The 21,271-nt window shown below is 36.3% G+C and overlaps 1 protein-coding gene across 7 annotated transcripts in view; it reads right to left on the bottom strand.

The window, feature by feature from the left end:
• FAF1 (Fas associated factor 1) overlaps window positions 1–21,271 on the bottom strand; it is a 473,410-nt gene that overhangs the window by 109,247 nt on the left and 342,892 nt on the right. For all 7 annotated transcript variants that reach the window (XM_070609689.1, XM_070609691.1, XM_070609693.1 and 4 more), the window contains one exon: window positions 16,265–16,419. In XM_070609689.1, the coding sequence (XP_070465790.1) occupies window positions 16,265–16,419 (155 nt within the window). The remainder of the gene's footprint in view (window positions 1–16,264; window positions 16,420–21,271) is intronic.

Below are 21,271 nucleotides of genomic sequence, written 5' to 3'. Positions count from 1 at the left end.
CGCACACATACTCTTAACCTAGCACTCCTACAACTGGGAATTTATTCTAGAGATATATTTTCATGTGGAAATCTCTTCTATGCACAGGTAATTACTGTAGGTTTGTAATAGAATATTGGGCATAACTCAAACGTTCACCAATAGAATCTTGTTAAGTAAATTACATCATTTTATAGAATTTAAAGGAATACTATGCAGCCATAAAACAGAAAGAGTTCTTTATGAACTGACACAGAATATCTTTAAGATACAGTCATGCTCCACATAATGACATTTCGGTCAATGAGGGACCGCATACACGACGGGGCTCCCAGATTAGTACCATATAGCCTAGGTGTGTAGTAGGCTATACCATCTATATCTGTGTAAGTACACTCTATGATGTTCAAACAATGACCAAATTGCTTAATGACACATTTCTCAGAATGTGTCCCTGTCATTAAGTGACACAGGAGTGTATAATGTTATGGAAAAAGCAAGGTGTTAAATAGTGTTTACCACTTGTGTAAAATTTGGGAAAATAAAAATACACTAGTTTCTTTTCAAATTTATTTTATCTTTTTGAGGAAGATTAGCCCTGAGCTAACATCTGTGCCCATCTTCCTCTACTTTATACGTGGGACACCTGCCACAGCATGGCTTGACAAGCAGTGCATAGGTTCACACCTGGGATCTGAATCCGTGAACCCCGGGCCACTGAAGCAGAGCATGCAAACTTAACCACTGTGCCACTGGGCCAGCCCATATATCAGGTTTTTAAATATTAGAATAATTTATGGATAGATAAATAAGAAACTTATAACACTGCCTCTGGGGAGCATAACTTAGAGACAGGACGAAGTAGGAGACTTTTTATTACATATTGTTTTATGCCTTTTGAGTTTTCATTAACGTGAATGTAACAGCCAATCATGAAATAAATATCAGGTTTGAAAGACAGTAACTCCCTTACAAAAATAAAGAAAAATTACATGTAATATCAATTCCATAAACTTTTAACACAATGTTAATCACATTTGCCTATTTCTTATCAGTCTTATGTTCAAATATATCTTTTCCTTTGTGTGGTAATCATTGTCTGGGCGGATACAGTTTTTTAGCCTTCTACACAATAGCAATGAACCAGCATTCTAAATGGCTGAATAATATTCCACTGAGTAGATGTATGCATTGCCATATTCATAACTATTCACCTAAAATTAGATTTTTCTTTCTTTTTTTAATCATTATAAATAATATTGTGATAAATATTCTGAAGTACTTCCTCAAGAAAAAAAGTGTGAAATGAAATTTCAGGGTAAAAGGGCAGAATCACTTAATGACTATTGATACATATTATCAAATTGTTTTCTAAAAGGATGATATATGCCTCTCCACACAAATGCAAATATCATAGGCATGTTAGAGAACACAGTCAAACTAAAGGCAAATTTAAGAAAACACACGATGAGATTTTTGGGAAGATTTAATATAAAAAGCATCTCTCTCTCACCTGTCTGAGGCTTAGACTTCCCAGTAACAGTAAACTGTTAAATTGTCTCAATAGATTAGGAGCCAGAGTTTGAAAGAACGAAATAACTTCTTAATCTAGCTCCTTGTTGTCATTTATAAATCACTCAAGTGAAAAGGCTTTGAGGCACTGACAGGCCTGTTTAATGGCAGGGCTGTAGCTAATCTACATGGACTAATTTATAGTAAGTTTTTGGAGGGACAATAATCATAAATAGATAATTGGCTATCTTTTTTCTTACCACTGGTAAGAACATAAACATTTATTTTAAGTACCCTGTATAGGGATAATAGAGAACACCTAATCCAATCTCTTATCAAATGCAGAAATTCCTTCTCTAGCAATGTAAAGGGTAGATGCATTTTCCAGGAGCTGTGTAAGAGAGCAAGTTTATGTTAAATGCCAGACAATATTTCTTCTGCATTTTGCCTTTTACCAATCAATATTTATGAGGGCCTACTAAATATATGACAAGATAAGACATAGTTTCTGTCCTTAAGATACTAAGGATATTTTGGGTTTGATAAATCAAGGCCCCCAAACAGGAAACATAATCTGGTATACAACCAGGGCCTAGGATTAGTGGTTCAGACTAACTGCTGTAGAGAATCAGAGAAGGGAATGGGTACTTAGAAGTCAGGAAGAACTGTGTGTTTCAAGATGGTGCTCCTAGACAGCTATTAGGAGAACAGGAGTCATCTCTTACTCACCTCCTCATTCCTAGCACCTAGTGACTAATGTGTATTTGTTGCATGACTGGGCCAATTCATGCTTCAGTAACCTTTATCTTCACGATGACAATGTTGACCATAAAACCTTCCTTTTCCTCTTCCAACTACTTCTGAAATCAGTTTAATTAAGACAGTTGGCATGAATTATCATGGTCTCCAAGACCTCTTTCACTGTGCTTCCACATCCACAGGTCATTTGGGCCCTCAAAATAAGCAGGTATTGGTCCACAAGTTCATGACTCTAAGCTTCCCTCCTGATTTTGAGCATACTGCAGTTTTTACATAATTTCATCCTGTCACCACCCACTGACTGAAAGTACGAAGTAGGAATTATTGCAAGCAGCACAACACTGTGGGAAGAACAAAGACTCTGGAGTCAAACAAACCTGATTTTGTCACTTACTAGTTGTTTCTCTGGATAACCAAATCTTTCGAAGCCTTAGCTTTCTCATATATAAAATTAAGATAATGATACTTGCTTTTAGAATTGGTCTGTGGATTAATAAATTTTTTTTTACTCCCTCTTATGTGCTTCAGGGTCAAAATTGGTTTTTCCTTTCTCCCCTCCGCCCCAAATTAAGGATATGGCAAAATGTTTTCTAAAATAAGTTATAACAGCAATCTCAGACTCATATTACTAAACAAGGAATTATGCTTAGCAGCATGCTTGGCACTGTATTATATTGCTATGGAACTTCTATAGTATCCATTAGCATCACCATAAGATAAGATCATGCCCTATTCTAGGGTAGAGATTTGAAGTAAAGGTATATATTTTTTCATGTTGTCATGTTCTCCAATTTTTTCCACTGCAAAATTTGGAGATTTTATTATTATACAAATACTTTCCAGCATGATTTCAGAGTTAGTTTCTCTTGAACCTTGATATTTATACATAATCTCCTTATGTATTTGAACAGAACTATCATTCTACTGGATAAAAAAATGTGGGAGAGCGTTAGTAAAAAATCTCACACACAGGAGGAAAGTGTTTAAAAGATAAATGACCAACAGCATGGAATATTAGCACTTCAGTCACTCATCAAAGCTTTCAAGCAAGAATCAATTACAACCCAGCACTTGACAAAGGCTCACCTGAGACGGCTGATGTTTGACAGAGAGTTGAATGGACAGGTTGACTATGCAGGCTTTTCTTCTAAGCTCTATACCTCTTATGAGTTAGGTCATCAAAAATGAATATTTAAGGACCACATCACCTAAGCTCCCTACAGAATCACCAATACTGAAAAGAGATTTAATACAAAGCCCTCTGCTTTTACAGGGGATTGATTTAAGAAACAACTATTTAAAATAATCTGTCTTATGCAAAACAACAGTAAAAGTTATTGTCTACTATGTTTTCTAATGGCTCTCAAATAGAAAATGACGCAACAAAATTCAGTGCCAGGAAATCTTGAGATGAACTATTAGGCTTCCTTTAATCAGATGATGAGAACTGGAAATAGTAAACTGTAAACTTTAGGGCACAGTACCTGGTACATAATAGAAACTCAACAAATACATATTGTACGGGTAGATGAATAAATGAGGATATGCTTATCACATTTCCTTTTTCTCTTTCAGCTGCTAGAATTACAGAGCTGAATTCAGTGTTTATGTACAAAATGTAAGTCAACCCAGGTGTTTATAAACACTTATTATTTGCCACTTTTAATTGATTTTCATCTGATTTTATTTTTTATTTTCCTGTTTTATATTGTATTTATTCTTATATAACTAGTATATCCATTTTTAAGTAGGCAAATTATAAATGCTAAATGGAAAAACTTAGACATATATATAGGAGAGAAAATAAGGGGAGTAAGAATGTTTTCCCAATTCAAGCCAATATATGGTACAATAAATGCTTAATATATACTTTACCGGATAAGAAATGGATAGGAAGAATAAACGGGACAGTAAAGGTTAGAATAAATGATGATAGAAATGACTATCACCTGAGCAATCTGCGTCCCTAAAGACAAGTAAGTACCTTGATTTTCAAAAAGCACAGAGCAATAAACTCAACCTCAGTCCCCTACAAAAATCTAGAAAAGTCACTCAGACAAATGGTTTATGAACACTTAAAAAGAATATAAAATGGGGTAAAAGGGCACATGTGTACAGTGACAGATGACAAAAGGTCTTTGGGTGGTGAATATGATGTAGTCTACATAGAAATGGAAATATAATGACCTACACCTGAAATCTATATAATGTTATATAAACCAATGTTACCTCAATAAAAATTAATTAAATTTTAAAAAAAGAAAGAATATAGTAGTGATGACTGGGAGGCAGCATGGGTTATTAAAAATACAACAAGGCCAACTAACTATGAGAGCCTGCATTCTTATAACATCTAACAAATAATTGTTGAGTATCATGGTCAGAAACAAAAGTGAAAAAGAACAATGCAATTCTTGCCCTTACGAAGCTTATATTCTAGTGGAAGAATTAGAAAAAAATTTAAAAATAAGGAAAAGTAACGGCTTATTATAAAGAGTTCTAGGAGAATACTGTGAAAGAGAATGATGGTAGAGAAACCTTCTCTAGAAAGGTTCATCAGGACTTTTTGAAGAGGAGACATTTAAACTGAGACCTGAAGAACAAAAACTTAGGATCATTTCTATCTGATGATTTCTGTTTTCTCAATTAACTAGTGAGGGCAGCTGGGAATGGGAGTAGAGAGGGACATGAGATGTTTAGTGCACAAGGAGCAGTATGAAATAAACATCTCACCTGAGAAAGAGAACTAACTAGAGAATCACAGTAGGCTTGCTCAACATTACTGTGTACTCATTTGAAGTTTGTGTTTATTTAGAAAAAGAATCAGGGGGCTGGACCCGTGGCCGAGTGGTTAAGTTCGCGTGCTCTGCTGCAGGCGGCCCAGTGTTTTGTTGGTTCGAATCCTGGGCACGGACATGGCACTGCTCATCAAACCACGCTGAGGCAGCATCCCACATGCCACAACTAGAAGGACCCACAACGAAGAATATACAACTATGTACTGGGGGCTTTGAGGAGAAAAAGGAAAAAAATAAAATCTTTAAAAAAAAAGAAAAAAGAATCAGTCAGTGTGACCGTCTTTAGCAGTGTTCAACCTTAACGGCACAGGCATAGAGAAGGTGGATACATGGGTTCAACAAAGTGATTACAATGTGAGGAGACAGAGGGGAGGGAGTTTAAGAAATTACAAGGAAGTGATAATGATGGACCTTGACATCTAAACAGGACAAGGAGGGAAGTGAATATTGGAGACAGAAAAGGATGGATGGAGTGAAGTGGTGGGGTCAATAGACTGGAGGGCATGATGAGATCAAAAAACTTTAGCAATGATGATACTTGAGCAAGTAAGTAGGATAGGAAGTGCTGGTCAGAGCCAGATGTTTGAAATCAAAATACATGAGGTGATATAGTTTCTATCGATGACCACATCTAAATGTGGTAAATAAGGAGAAGAAGAAAATTTTTCTGGAGTTAGACATGTATAAGAACTGAGAGGATTATCAAGAATGATAACAGGAGTAGAGATGATAAGGAGTTAAGGTATCATTTATGAGGGATAAAACCTGGGAGACTCAATAGAATCCAAACTTAAAAAGATCTTGTCAATCAATTGCGTTAGTAGAGAATAGCAGAGATCTGGTTTAATAACAACTCAGACCCAGCACATTCTGAGCAGCCTCATACCTGAAAAACTGGTAGAGGGTGTAGTTGACACCCTCAGTTCAACAGGAGTCAATAAGAAAATTACAGAACAGAATTGAGCATAGCATAGCACCAGACAAGCCTCCGGAGTACTATGCTTGATTCCTGGCACCTTTAGAATGGGCTGGCTCTAGACACCCTATCATATGAGGAACAACGGAAAGAAATAAATTTGTCTGGTAAGAAAAGGCAAGAAAATTAGGGCAACAAGATAGCTGTGGTTAAATTGACAAAGGGACTGTAATGCAGAAGAGAAGTTAGGCTTATTTCAGGGAATTCCAAGGGCAAAACCAGAACCAAAAGAGAGAAAGTTGCAGCAGTTCTCTATAGGAAGAAACATTGTAGTAACAACCTTTTCCAGCTTTTAGAGCACCTCAAAAACATACTGTCTTTTGAATCTTCCATTACTCTCTCCCTAGCAGTATTCAGGTACAGACTGTAGTAATATTTGTTAAGCATTTTAAGGGAAAATGCCTGCATGGCTGCAAATTGGATGCTGACTAAGAACGCTTCTAACCCCTGACTCTAAGATTTGGTGATTCTTACGTTTGTTTCCTGAGCAAAAGGTCCATGCCTTATACTTCTCTTATATCCCCCACAGGGCTTTGCACACAGTTATTCAGTACATTTTTGTTGTTGAATAATCCAGCTTGACAAGGTCATGGGACAAGAAGCATTATGTAGCAGAAAAGCTTAGGTAGATTTGGGATTTATATCTCATACAACCATTTGCATGATCTTGGGTAAGTTACACAACCTCTCTGAGCCAAAAATAGTTTCCTCATATGTGAAATTGGACCTTTGCTATTTACTTTGCAGAAGTGTGGTTAAATGCATAACGTACATAGAGTGAGGATTAAATAAGCTTATACATATAGTGCCTGGCACATAGTAGGTGTCTAATTAATGGCTGCAGTTGTTATTACATGTTTAGTTTTTTTTTACAGCAATAGTGATTGTCTTGCTCTTAGCTATTGATACTTTCTCAGGAGAAGCTCCTGTCACAAACGGCATGAGCCTGGAGGACAGTTCTAAGGGTAAGGAAACTGCCTTTATTGGTGTAAGAGGCAGAAAATGATTGTAGCCTCCTTGCTACACTCAAAGGTCACTCCGACTAGATCATCATAAGCTGGTAAGGGCAGTATGCTATAATCTACTTACAAACTTTACTAACATTTATTTTTAAAACTATTCTTGCTTACCTCTCGTTTTTCTATTGAAAACAGTTGTGTCCAAGTTATCAGAAAGCCACAGAATTTTAGAGATAAAAGATCAAAAGTCTAAGGTCAAATAGGTCAGCCACCCCCCTCCAGTTTTATAGAGGAGAAAAAGATCTAGAAATGTTATAACACTCGCCTAATAACGTCTGTTCTTCATACTCCGGGACTGACTGAGTCTCATTTCTTAAGTGCTCTAAATTTTATGACTGACATCTAACTGCACACACAGGAAATAGTTGTATAGAAAGGCACAGTCTTTTAACAACAGCAACTGACATATTTAAATGAGTGTAGATTTTGCTTTAAGAATAATAAGTTAATACTTACATAGCTTTCATAATAGCCAAATAATAAATTTTTGCTGCTGTGGTTGTTGAGTAACTTATGTGGGAGCTACTCAGAGCCTCCAAAACCTTATTCGATACCGGGACTGGGCAAGATAATTCCTCAGATTGAGCTACTTTACTGTTCATGTAAACCTGCCTCACTCTTTCCTTAGTCGAGGCGTAGAAAAGTACATTAAAGAGGACTTTCTTGGTGCTGATCATGTATGGAAGAAAGGAAAGATCACGGAAGGAGACCATTGAGGAGGATTCTTTAAATTGTTGCTGTGGCTATGGACTGAGTCAGCCAACAGTAGATAAATTAACAGATGGCTTTTTAAAAATTCCTATAGTTAACCCTTTACTTGTGAATAACATAAAACTGTCATTTTTCTCTATTACTATAACGGAGTCAAGTTCAAAGATACAAACATATGCTTGAGGAGAAGACACCAAATCTATTCCCTAATCAATTACCTAAACATGTAAGAAACAGGAGTCTGCCTTACTCTCCAATTCCAGACTAACAGTTATTTCCTCTTTCAATTTTTGGTGGTATATTTAGCAGATTAGATCATTATTGGGCACTAAATCCTCTATGAGTATTTATGTAGGCTGACAGACAAATACTGGACAAATGTCAGAGGAACCAGTTTCCATAGGCAGTTTTATACAACTGAACTAATGTTACTTTTATAATTTCTCTGAGTGATTTACCGCCAGTATTTATGAAAGAGGAGCAATGTGCTACCAATTTAAATGGCATAGGTGATATGATAGTGAAAATTCTTTAGAAACAGCCATGAATATAAAAATTATTAACACTGACAAGGCAGTTAAGAAAATAAATAAATCTCTTGAGATATTTTCAATTTCAGGCAAAAAGAAAAGCAAAACACACAATGGGGTATATTACTTTTTTAGAAAAAAGATATTTCATTTTGGAAATGTCTTATTTTTAGAATTTGTTTCCCTAGATAACTCATGTTTTGTCATCTATATAAACACTGGATCAAGTACCTCTGACAGTCATATTTATTTGAATCTGTATATTCTAAAGTACTAGGATAACTAGCCATTGAGAGTGAATATTTGCCCATAACTATACATGAGTACAAGGAGTCACAGGACAGGAAAACACTTGGCAACAGAACAAATGAAGCAGCAAAGGCTTGGCGTTAGGCTCAAACTCATATATATTGAGAAGGCAATGATTCTTTTAATTCTGCGGCTCTCACAATCAAGATTCCTGGAATACTTGAAACAGAGAGTGTTTACAAGAAAGACCAAGGAGAACACTAGTAGAGTAACAAGAAAGGTCTAGCCATGAGAAAAATGATATCTGATACAAACTTGCAATGTTGTTCTTTTGGATTGTCTTGTCAACAGTATCCCCTTTGTATTACTCTTTTCTAACAATAGTTTTCACAGAGACTGTGAAAACACATAGATAACTGTATCTGAGTTAAATGTATTATTTCCTGAATAGCATTAATTAGATTAACATCCAGGAAAAGTATTTGTAGTTTTTACGCAAATGCTTGATTCAGACACAATGCATGCACCACCAAGCAGCTATGATTGTAGTACTAGGCAGCAGTGTGGCGAGTACCCAAATCAAAGTAAAAAAGGCTTGTAAACTGGTAATTTAAAAGTACCTCAAAGAACATTTTTACAAAGATAATATATTTTTTAAAAAGAGTAAAATACGTATTACATTATAAACAGTTTAGCCATCCTCTATATACAGACTGCCTTGTTCTCAATCCTAAGAGGCCATCACCTTTTATCCTTCCCCTCTTTCCCTTCCTTTCAGTGCTATTAGGAAACTATTCACAAGTGAACCCTTGGACAATGCTGAGCAGTAATTATGACTTGCTGACAAAGAGATATGAACAATTACTGAGCCCATTTTGAAATCCTACACTAATAAAGTCATTAGATGCTGCCCTTGCCATGATCCTTCTAAAAGCTTCTGAAGTTACAAGAACACACGGCATTGTTTGCAGGGACAATTGCTGCTGGCAGAACGCAAACCTTGAGTTAAACCATGCTGCAAATTGATCTTGACATTCTGTTAAGACCGCCACTAAAAATCAAAAGCAGAGGAGAAAAGGAGAAAATGAGTGGGTAGGATGTAATCATGGAACAGGAGGGGTTCCTCCTCACCTTCTCTCCTCCCTCTTCACAAAACAAACCAGGGAGAAAATGACAAACTCTCCTGGTGTTTTGGAACCTTTATTTTAAAGCCTTAATTAAGCCCTTGACCTGGGATGTTTAGGATGGCAATACATTTCCTTTAAAAATACTGGAAGGAAAATGTAGCACTAAGGGCATAAAGAAGTTTGGAGAAAATTATACAGAAATCTGGCATGAAGGCCCTCTGGAAGTCTTAGTACCCTGACCACTACATGTCCATCTGTTTTAGCAGGTACTTCTGCAGAATCCATATCTGCTCCTAGGGGAGCAGCTGGAAATTAACACTGCTTGTGTCTCCGATGCAGACCCCACACCTGGGCTGTACTTACTGGATCAAATGGAAGTGTAGGGTTAGAGTAACATGGTCAGCTAGGCTTCAGCCAGGCATGAACCACCAAGTAGTTTAGAATTAAGAGTAAGCCACTGTGAATATGGCTAATTACTGAGATGGAAAGTGCAGGTGAAGACAGCCTGCACAGATAATAAGAGCTTTAAGTCAATTAACTCTTGCCAAAGATTAAGTAATGTGGAAAACTATCACTTGAATATTAAGGTTAACAAGTACCTGTCAGCACAGCAGCAGCAGTTTACAGTGACCTGCAATACTGCATGCAAGGGCATTAAGTTCAAAAGCTAATATTGACAGAAAATAGAATTCTGTCTGTGAACACTGGTACTGTGTATGCAAAACTTAATACAATGCTATGTATATGTTACATGCAACCTGTGTAACTCAGGCACTGTCAGTAATTCCTAGGGAACTGTTTGCAGTTACTCTGAATACTGCTAAGAAATAGTGTGCAATGCCTAATTTAACACTTTGTAGCATGTACACTGATATGTGAAACATTTTCACCTCAGGAACTTCCATGCAAGCAACTCATTCTTCAGCACTCATAGCTGGCTGATAACCCGGTTGGCACTATCATAATCAAATTCAATGTTTAAGTTTTCTAGAATTAGATAATCAAAATCAGTACCTATACTGGATGGACTAAGTGAGACATTTGCTTTGTGGGCCCTCCTGGTCAGAACAAGAGATACCCATTAACCCACGTATTACTCGTTAATGTTGGTGGTTTACTGTGCCACTTATGTTATGTGGCTTTCCTTGATGAAGCAACTTCAGCCAAGAGATAACAGCTTAGCATTGAGGGGACTTATGTGCCAATGTTCCCATGCATGTAGTAGGTGTCCAAATAGCTCTGATAGAGGGAAGAAAACTAACGCTTATTGTGCAAGCGCTTTATACAGTGCTATCTATATTTAGTTCCGCTGGTGCCCAAATGGAACTTTCCCGGCTGCTGGGCATATCTCACTATGGTCCCATGGACATGTTTACTTTAATCAATGCCACCACCATTGCAGAAGTCTCAGAGTATCATCCACAATGGCCCAGTTTGAGAGGTCAACTGCTTCAGAGATATCATAGAGACTTGGTGAGTCTGGGAAAGAAAGTCTGGAACGACTGAATGAACTCATCTAGGTTTGAATTCAAGCCTCTTGCCAGACGGCCTGTGGGTGCCTGGGGCACATGAGCATAGACCAAAACATTCTGGGGTACTACAAAGCCAGCAAAACACAAGGTACCCAGTCTAGCCATTTTTAGTTCATTCTGTAAGGAGAAGGAAGGCTTTTGCTTTAGTAGTCCTATTAATGGCTGTGGGGGAAGACCACACAATTGGAGGGAGATAGCAGCATTTCCAAGGCTCTTTCCATTACCCAAGCTGTTCTCTTTTATTTTTCAATAAGCCTACTAGAGATTATTTGTTTATTTACCAATATAACACTTACTTTTTAAAGGCACTGTGTAACTCATTGAGATTACAGATAGCTCCCTTGGGGAGCTGACAACCTAGCAGGGAGACAGACAATAATCATACAATGTAATGAGTGCCATCACACAAGTCAGTATAGGGATATTATGGGAGCATACAGAATGTGCATTTTAACCTAGACTGAGGCAAGAGAAGGATGGAGAGAGGCAAGACTTCCCAGAGGTGATATCTGCCCTGAATTTTAAGAAATTATTCTTTCACAGCCCAAGCATTCATTCACTAAGACTATATTGTACTAAAAATATTTTTATTGTATCAGTTAAATCCATGATGGTGTTCTCTGTGTTACACATCCAAAAGACTATCTGATCTCTGCTCCATTGTCTATCTGTAAGTGTACGCCAACACTGGGAAGAATCATTAACAAAATAACTTCTTGGGATCTGTCTATCCTGACTGGTTGACTTCAATCCTCAATCCAGTTCAGACCACCATAGCATTACATCAGCTGGCCAGCTTCTATTTGTTCTCTCTTCCACAATTATGTAAATCACTGACATTTCATTTCAGATACCTAATTATGAGGTTTAAAAATATCAATATTCTTTTGTAAAAATAGCAAGTATTTGCAACCCAATAAACTAAGGATGCTGCTAATACAAAAGTCCCTAATAGAAAGAGTAAAGTCCTAATTCCATCTTCCCATGTGCTCCCTCTTTCAAGCCCTTCCCTGGCCCCTCAGGTAGAGTAACTCAGTAAGAAGTCCATCCACACTCCCTTCCAAAGGACCTGGCACGTGCTTCACATCACATATTAGCTCTTATGTCTGTCTTGTTCACTAGACTATGAGTGTTTTGAGCATTTGCACTGTATCTTTTCCAACTTTTTATCCTCAGTGCATAGCATCTTTCCTGGTTCATATTAAAAATTCTGTAAATGTTTACTCAAAGAATAAACATGAAGGAAATTTACCTTTCCTAAGATACTTTTTAGCCAATTCCAGAAGTGATTTGCAGGATCTCCTTGTTTACTATTATCTATCTGTTTTTAGCTCTTTCATTTACAGGTAAATCCTCCAGTTGCTATCAGGATCAATTTTCAGATGGATATTTAAGAAATTATACATTCTAGCACCTCTCAAAACTAACAAGGGCTTTCTGCCTACTCCTTTAAGAAAGAATGGCCCTGAAATCTGACTAGACATGGCAGCCAACAAGACTGTACAGAGTTTTCCAAGAAAGAAACCTCTATTTAGATATACAGTAACAAAATCATAAGCAACATTCTTAGGTGGAATTCATTTGCCAAAGGCTTGAGTTTCTTTGTCCTAAAATTTTGTAAAGTGCCCTGCTAAATGAGACAAATAAAATGAATAAGCCTTTCCAGAAGATGACAATTTAGTGAGAGAGAAGCCAAGCACATAATCATTGTTGCTAAAGTGTCCTGTCTCAGTTCATATTTGGAATATTCCAAGATCAATCTAGAAATTATTCTAATCCGTTTTATCCAGATATAGGTTGGTTACCTTAAGTATTCGACTCAGAAACAAAGTTATGAGAATCATTTTGGAGGTGGGAAATCCAAGTCATCATCATCATCACAGGGGTGTATAACAGCAACATTCTATAGAAATCTGTCTTTTTTTATTTTGGTTTGTTAGAGAAATCAGCAAATTTAACTTAAAATAACAATTGACATTCATATTCTGTTAACTTTACCAAAGCATTCACTTAGTTCAATATCCTTCACTTATCTTCTACACACATGAGAGATTCACAATAAATTGTGGAGGACTAATGTTTCTGTAGGCTTAATCAGAGTATTTCTCGAGCAAAAGTAAATTTACTTAGCGAGTCCCTTCAGATCTTGGGCATCAATGTCCCCAGCTATCATATCAGGGAATAGTCCCAGAAAACCACTAAGAAAGCATCCAGACTATAACGGCTTACAGGCTCAAAATTTATATGATTAGCCTGAACTAGGATAGCCAGATATAGGACCAGACAAGCCATCCATCAGAAATTTATTTCCAAATTTTTACATTTGAAATAAAGAAATCACAGTTAAAAGGAAACCCACAGCAACAACCTTATTTGTGATGCCTAGAAATCTCTTCTGTATTTCCACATATTAATCTGTCTCATTTTAACTGTCTGGTAATAGGCAAACGGTGGCACAACTTTTGATATATTGCCCACTGATGAATAAATATTAGTGTAGCAGTCTTCTATCAAATTGAGTAAGTTGGACGTTTTGTTACCTGGTGTTAATAGCATCAAATGGATGATGCCACCAATTTTCATGACAAACAATAAATGTGGTGATAAAAATCCAAGAAAGATTATAGAAATGGAAACTCAATTAGACAATTTTATTTAGATGAATCTATGATAGGTGGTAAGGAAATTGTGGCTAAGCTAAGCCCTTTTGGGGGCAATAAATCAGCCTAATTAATTAATTATCTCACAATTTCATATATCAAAAGGAAATCTACCTTTACTCTCTTTTAGGAATATAGCATTACAATGAGTTTTCATCTTGTATTTGTAAACTGTGTACAGTCGCTACATAATAACACTGCAGTCAAGAAAGGACCATATATATAATAGTGGTCCCATAAGCCTAGTACCATATTAGTACCATATAGCCTAGGGTGTAGTAGGTTGTACCATCTAGGTTTGTGTTAAGTACACTCTGTGATGTTTGCACAATGATGAAATCACCTAACGATGCATGAATGTATTTTCCCATTTGCCTTAACAGTACTAATAAGGAGGTGTATAAGAAAGGTAGCTACATAATTTTATTTTTTGCTTTATAGAGAGAAATGTAATACTTTAGTTTTTAATTTGTAATATGGATAGAATTTGATTTTGAATAAGGATGCCAAGTATCTTAAATTCTAGAAATCGCTACATTCTCTCTCTCCCCATTGCCCTGTTTCTTGCTCCTATAAATGATTATTAAATTGAATTCCTGGATGTTTCTATTTTCAGTCTTTAATATCACTTCTTTTTATTTTCATGACAGTAACTTAATAATAGGATGCCACATTTTAAAAAATGTAGATTGAAATATCCTATCATACTTCATAGCCCTGTAATTCACTGAGAAATAGCTCTAAAGCCTTAAACAAGGCCTTTATTTTGTGTTTTAAAAAAGTGTCATAAGGAGTTAATAGGACACAGCTGTACTGGCTCTTTCTAATAAGCAGCTTCTGTCGCTTTGGTCACCACAGGTGTCTCTGTAACCTGCAAACTCTTATTACTAGTGTATCAAAGTTGTGCTACTTAACAGACTTCTTTAGTAAAACATAACAAAGCAATTACATGGCTGTTGATTGCCAGTCATAAAAAAAACCCCTCAAACACTGTTTTTCAAAAGAAACTACACCGCAATTTTTTGTCATTGTAAAATAAAAGGAACTAAGGAATTAAATGGAGGATAGAACAAAATAACAGCAGGTAGTCCACTGAACTTAGCCACTACAGATGGTTTAGAAATAGTGTTTCCTTCTCCATCAAGTTGTGGATAAAAGGAAAGGAGGAGATTCCTTACTGCCAGTGAATGGCAAAAGATTTAGCCAAGTCTCCAGTCTATGTATTTTGCCTCATGAAAGACCTTCGATGCTGCATTTTTATCTGTTTTTGGCACTGCTTTTCATCACCTTTAACTGAGTGTGAATAATAACCTGATTTAATTTAAACAAATACAGGTGCTAAAGGTTCTTTATTTATGTATAACAGGGAACATTTCCAAGGCAGAACGAAGTCATCCTATGAAATTTCCTAACCATTTGCTTAAAGAAATGAAGTATTAGATGGAGAAATTGCTTCAACATTCTTTTGCTTCACATTTAAGGGAAGAATCATCTTTCTTTTCAGACTCAGATTACATAAAACAAAGTCTGAATGATGAGCAAAAATCAGTGAGCCATAAAATAATAAAAAGACAAATCAGATGATATCTAATTGTTCTATAATTGTTTAAATTAGGTAACACAATAGGCTTGCCTTGAAATGAATTAATTTAATCTCCCTGTTCATAAACCAGCAGCCTGTGATTATGATTGTGTTAACACACCCAAAGTAGCATCACAGGATGTTATGGCTACATGTGTAAAAACATGATGAAATATATTTCAGATGGGAAACTCAGGCAAAATATGAAGACTTAGTCATCACTTACAGATATTACGATTAACAAACTAAGTAAATTTATCCTGACAGCTAGGAAAGAGATTTTTTTTTTTCCTATTGAGAATACAGATGTGTGCAAAAGAATGTGTGCAATAAAGCGATTACATCAATTAGCATATGCTAGAGTTAAGCTATTACCAACTCCACTGGACTGGTCCAGAATGTCCTGCTTTCTTCACTGGAAGTATTAAAAAATAAACTTACTACTAGGATTATATGTTAGACTTGCTTTGCCTTTTCTAAACATCATTAAAAACACAGATTTTCTCTAAATATTCAACAACATATTAGAACATTAGAACACACAGTACACAGAAATGTACCATGTCTTACTACAAAAAGACAAGAACAATGGATTTTGGTTTTGGCTTTCAGGTTATTCTTGAAGAAATCTTTTCTAAGTTAAGGTATATTTTCACAATTGTAAATGACTGCATGTTTACTACAAGAAATAACTTTTATCTAATTAAATGTAATGGTATAGAATTTCATGCTGAGGCTGAAAATGTTTAAGATAAGAAACCAAACACAATGACAACTTTTTTTTTTAAAAAACAGAAGCCCAACTTATAACCTGTGAACAAGAGTATTACCTTGCTCTGTTGGCGTCCTTTGTCAGATCCCAAGCCCAGGTTATAAAATTTTGACTCAGATAAGAGACAATAGATTCAGCACAAAGCATTTGTGAGCAGAACACGTTGGTTAATACACTTTCATCATGATGGAGGTAGATAGCAAGAAGCTTTCTCTGAAAAGAGGAGAAAAGACTGATGAATTAAAATATCCATTAATGTAAGATTTCCTGAATTTTGGAAAGGCATAATCAGTCAATACAAACAGCAAAGACAAAAATTAAATGCTATTCCCTAAAAGAGTATCTGACACTTGGAGTTCCTAAAGCATTTATTAATAGGAATAAATTTTGCTTCCTTACCCTCTAAAGAGGCTAGGATGATTACATTCCGTTTTCCAGACTGCTGTCACAGATGCCTGTTAACATGTGCAAGCCTATCTCAAGCAGAAATCGCAGTAGAATTGCGTTTTCTTTATATAAAATGGATTTACCATTCTTCATATTTAATACATACTTCATATGTAAAGGGAAAATTAACTTCAAACTATTCAACTATACAGAGAAAAAATACTGATTAAGACTGAATGCCAAAATCTCTCTTACATATTTTTTATGTTTTTAATCTGAACAGTGAATAGTCTCTTCTACTTGAAAGGAAAAGGTCTAAAATGAAGTTTTGCTTTCGTTCCACAGGTAACATCAAAGCTCTTAATGTGTTCCCATATTAAAGTCCTTATTTAAGAGCATGTAACATCTAATTGCTATTTGAAATGAGGATAGGAAAATGCTCACTTCACATGAATTCTTTCTCGTTTATATTTCAGAAAATGTCCAATGTAGTTTCCAATAGGGAAAATTATTCTTCCTCTTTTGCCAGATAAAACTTGTTTTCAAGAAATGACATTTGCTCTCTTAAAAATTCTGTCATAGTTGGATATTCAATAAAATAATTTAAACTAAAAACTGAAATTGAGCAACATAATTTGCAACATGTCAGCTTTAACAACAATAATAATGACAACTAAAGAGCCTAAACTGCAGCTGACTAACCTCTTGGTGCTGCCTTGTAGAATAACTGAGTTTAAGAATAGTCAGTTACCAGGAAATGGAAAGATAAAATTTTACGGTAAAGACAATACACAAACCAATCTGTGAAATTCTGGCAAAAGAAAATTTCAAGGAAGCTTAGGGTCTTTCCCTTCACATTAAATAAGGATGTGATGATAATAAAGAAAGACTTGCTGTATGGGATTCTAAACAAAAGAAGGATATTTAAAGAAAAATATAAGGCTCATGTTGATGAAGGGTTAATGAAGTCTGATGCTTGGAATCGTCTTGATAAATAATCCAAATTATAATAACAATAAAAAAGTACTCATTAAAATATTTTCTTCAAAGGTAAATTTTATACTAGATGAGGCTAGCCAGAAGAACATACGTAGATTAAGACTCCAAAAACATCTACTATGAACAGGAGGCACTGTTAGTTACATACCCATTATTTACTTGAATCCCCAAAATAAACCTGTAAAACAGTATTCTTAACTTTATTAGCATAAGGGGAAAGGGAGATTTAGAAAGCTGACTTGCCCTAAATTCCACAACTGGGATTGGAACTCAGATTGACTGACTCCAGCCTAGTTGTTTCTTTGATAACACAGCAGCAGCAGGAAATCAACCACAGTGTAGTCAAGGCTTGGAATGCTCAGAGAATATGAAGATGCCAGACTGGCCACTCATACATCAGTGCTTCTGGGGCCTCAGAGACAGCATGTAATGGGAGTAAGGACAAGATTCCTGAGTATAAGTAGCTCAGCTACTCCAACAGTAGCTGCTTCCATGTGTCAATTTATTTATTCATTCCTTCAGCAAGCACCTGTTGAAATACTCTTTGTGTTGGGCCCAGCAGGAAGCAATGGTGATAAAATGGAGAAGAAGACACAGGGTTTCTTCATCTATGTTGTGGTCTGCAGATACCAGTAGATGGCTTCTAGGATGTTTGTAATCAGATACGTTGTTGGAGAAATACTTACCTGGTAAATTCCTACTCATCCTTTAAGGCTCAAAGCAAATGCCTCTATGAAACCTCCCCTGATTCCCTCAGGCAGTAAGAGCTTCCTTTTCTGGGCCCCTATCTTTCTCCACTAGTATTATAACTGTTTACCAGTTTCCCCTCTAGACAAAATCTCTCTAGGGTAAGGAGTGGGTCTCTTTCATCCTTCTTTGCATCCCTAAACTAGAAGAGGTCTCAGCATGTTTGATGAAAGAAACCTGAATGCTGATATCAACCACAGCCCTCTGGCAAAAAAGGACACCAAATGCAGCAGTGACGACCAATCACTCTCAGTAAACAAATCTAGAAATCTGCTGCTTTAGGCAAAGGAACGTGAACCTGGCACTAACAAATTCAGAGCTCCTCTTAAGAGCTCTCCAGCTGAATAGACAGAGGGATGTCAACCTCTAATTCTGCTTGATCGTATCTCAGCAACTACATTTAATGAGACACTGGGAACAAGAGAGCTGTCCACTTTTAAATCAGCATATTTCTAACCAAACAATGGCAATGGCTAAATCTTTAAAATGCCTTTTTCTCTCAAGAACACTGCAATGGAACATTTAGACTTTGGGAAAGAGATTAGTGATTTACATTGCTATCTCACTGATTTAATTTAAATGCTCTTCCAAACCAAACACACATGTGCCGAAGAGGCTACTAAGAAACCCGACATGCAGAGTTCTCTATAAGTGCAGCCGACAGTGTTGACTGAAACTAAACTTGGAAATCCAGGGCACTAATGCACAATATCAAGCAATAAAACAGCATCTCTTTGGCAATATTTAATTTAAAAAAGAAGAAAGAGGCAGGCGAAGATCAGGCACTGTCTGTTTTGGAGGATCAACCATTCTGCATTTCAAAGCATTGGTCCCTGCAATATCCAGGTTACTGTGCTAGAATCTCGACTATTATATCGCAGTTGTGAGAGGGAGGGCAAAGATGTGTTTACTCAGTGATTAGGCCCTTAGAATAAGCCTCTAGCTCCTAGAGAGACAGCTCACCACTTATTCATTTGGGCCAATTCACAAAGCCTAGGAAGATTAAACATCCATGCTGAGAAGACAAGCGAATGCAGACGGTGAAAAAGAAATAAAAATTCTTTAAAAACTCTGAGATGACTTCATTATTTTTCCACAAGGAAACTTTAGGAAAGTGTTTAGTTAGAGAAAAACCCACATTGACCTCTCTCTAAACCCTTAATCTTTCCTTTGTGGTGGCATTGCTTTGTGGTAAGCGACTGGCTCGCCTCGCCCCTCTTTTCACTGGAAGCTGAGAGAAAAAAGGCTCTGGAGAAACAGTTTTCGTTCCAGGGACACAAACCCCTGACACTGTTAAACATGAGATGCCAGGAAAACACACTTAAAAAAAAAATTCTCACTTTAAGCTCTAAACTGTGAGAAAGGAGATGATAAAAAGAGTATCAGAAGAAGATCTTCAGGCTAGGGGTACTCCCACAGTCGCTTTCAAAAGGAAAACTGAATAATCTTGAAATAATCTTTTTCTCTAACATAACAAGCTTTCAACAAAAATTTTCTTCTTCTATTATGACAACCATAATAAGCAAAATATAGACTCCTATTAATATGCCAATGCTATTAAATTTGGGCTACATAAATCTCTGATTCAATTATAGGCACAGCTAAATGAGCCCCCGACTCAGATTTCTGATTATTTTATTGAGCTCAATTAAACACAAGCAGAATCAGTGAGAACTTGGTTGAGCACATCAGAAAATCGCTTTTGTGAAGAAAGGGTGTCTAGTACATAGAAAAAGCATAAGAAAATGTTTTGTTTTCCATTACTATAACCATTTTTCCCTTTGGCCTATTAATAATTTAGTTCAGTAACATTTACGGAGTGCCTATGCGTTAGACATTGAGAATATAAAGGTGAATCAAACAAAGTCCCCTTGCCCTCAAAGAGGTGGAAGGGTGGACTGGCCTATGGGTAGGCAAAGATTTAATTGCAGTACCATATGATAAGTGATAAGATTGGAGAATTTTAAAAAACCCTATCTTTTATTTGTTTTTTTTAATTTGTTAGAGGTAAGTCCGGCAGATGACAAAGGCAAGCAGCCCAGCTACACTCTCCTCAAGACTCCCTCTTTGTGCTTTAGGTTTTGGTTACACAGTGTAAAGGAAAGTCTCCAAGCTTTAAAGTAACAGAAAGCTCTGTGCTGAACTCAGTTTTGCCACTTACCAGCTGTGTGACCATGGGGCAAGATGAGTGTTGTAAGGATTGTGGATGAAGTAGGTAAAGTACCTATTTACAATGTCTGGCCCGTAGTATGTGCTGAATGAAATGTAGCTATTAGGATGAAAATTCCGGAACTATTCATGCAAAATAAAGGATTTGAAAACAATTTCAAGAGAAATGATAGCCATGAAAATGTATTAAAGATTATGCAGCTCCTTCATTTCTCCTACTGGCAGCAGGGTTTGGGATGTGTAACTGTGTCCTTGCCTTCAAGGCTTCACTAATCTTCACTTTCAAATCCAGGAGCTAAGGTACTAAGTTGATGCTAACGAAATGCCAAGCTGACAGCAACCAATGTGACTTGGCCTTGAGCTACAGTAGCTGTTGTATTTAGACATTTAGCATCACAGAACTATAGAACATTAAAGCTGGAAGAAATGAGTTGGCTGTGTCTCAAAATAAGCCAGGCACAGAGCAGACACTCAGAAAACATCTGCTGAGGGACTGAAAAGAAAGTTGTCCAGTTTCTTTTTGAGTACTAGAATATCCATAATCTGTGTGTTCAATGATTTTAAAGTTGATATGACAAATTATTTCTAGAAATGGTAGCTCAGTTTTTCAGTATAAGAATTAAAAATAAAGTTAAAATAAAATAATTTCCTTTGTGTAAACTGGGACCTGACTTTATTTCTCCTCTTCCTCTTTTCTATCACCATTATTATCACCATAATAATCAGCATCATTATCACTATTATTATTTTTTTGTTTTTGTTT

This window comes from Equus przewalskii, chromosome 2, assembly GCF_037783145.1.
Source record: "Equus przewalskii isolate Varuska chromosome 2, EquPr2, whole genome shotgun sequence".
Classification (NCBI taxonomy): domain Eukaryota; kingdom Metazoa; phylum Chordata; class Mammalia; order Perissodactyla; family Equidae; genus Equus; species Equus przewalskii.
Note: the sequence above shows the minus strand (reverse complement) of the source record. Positions and strands in the feature narration are given on the sequence as shown.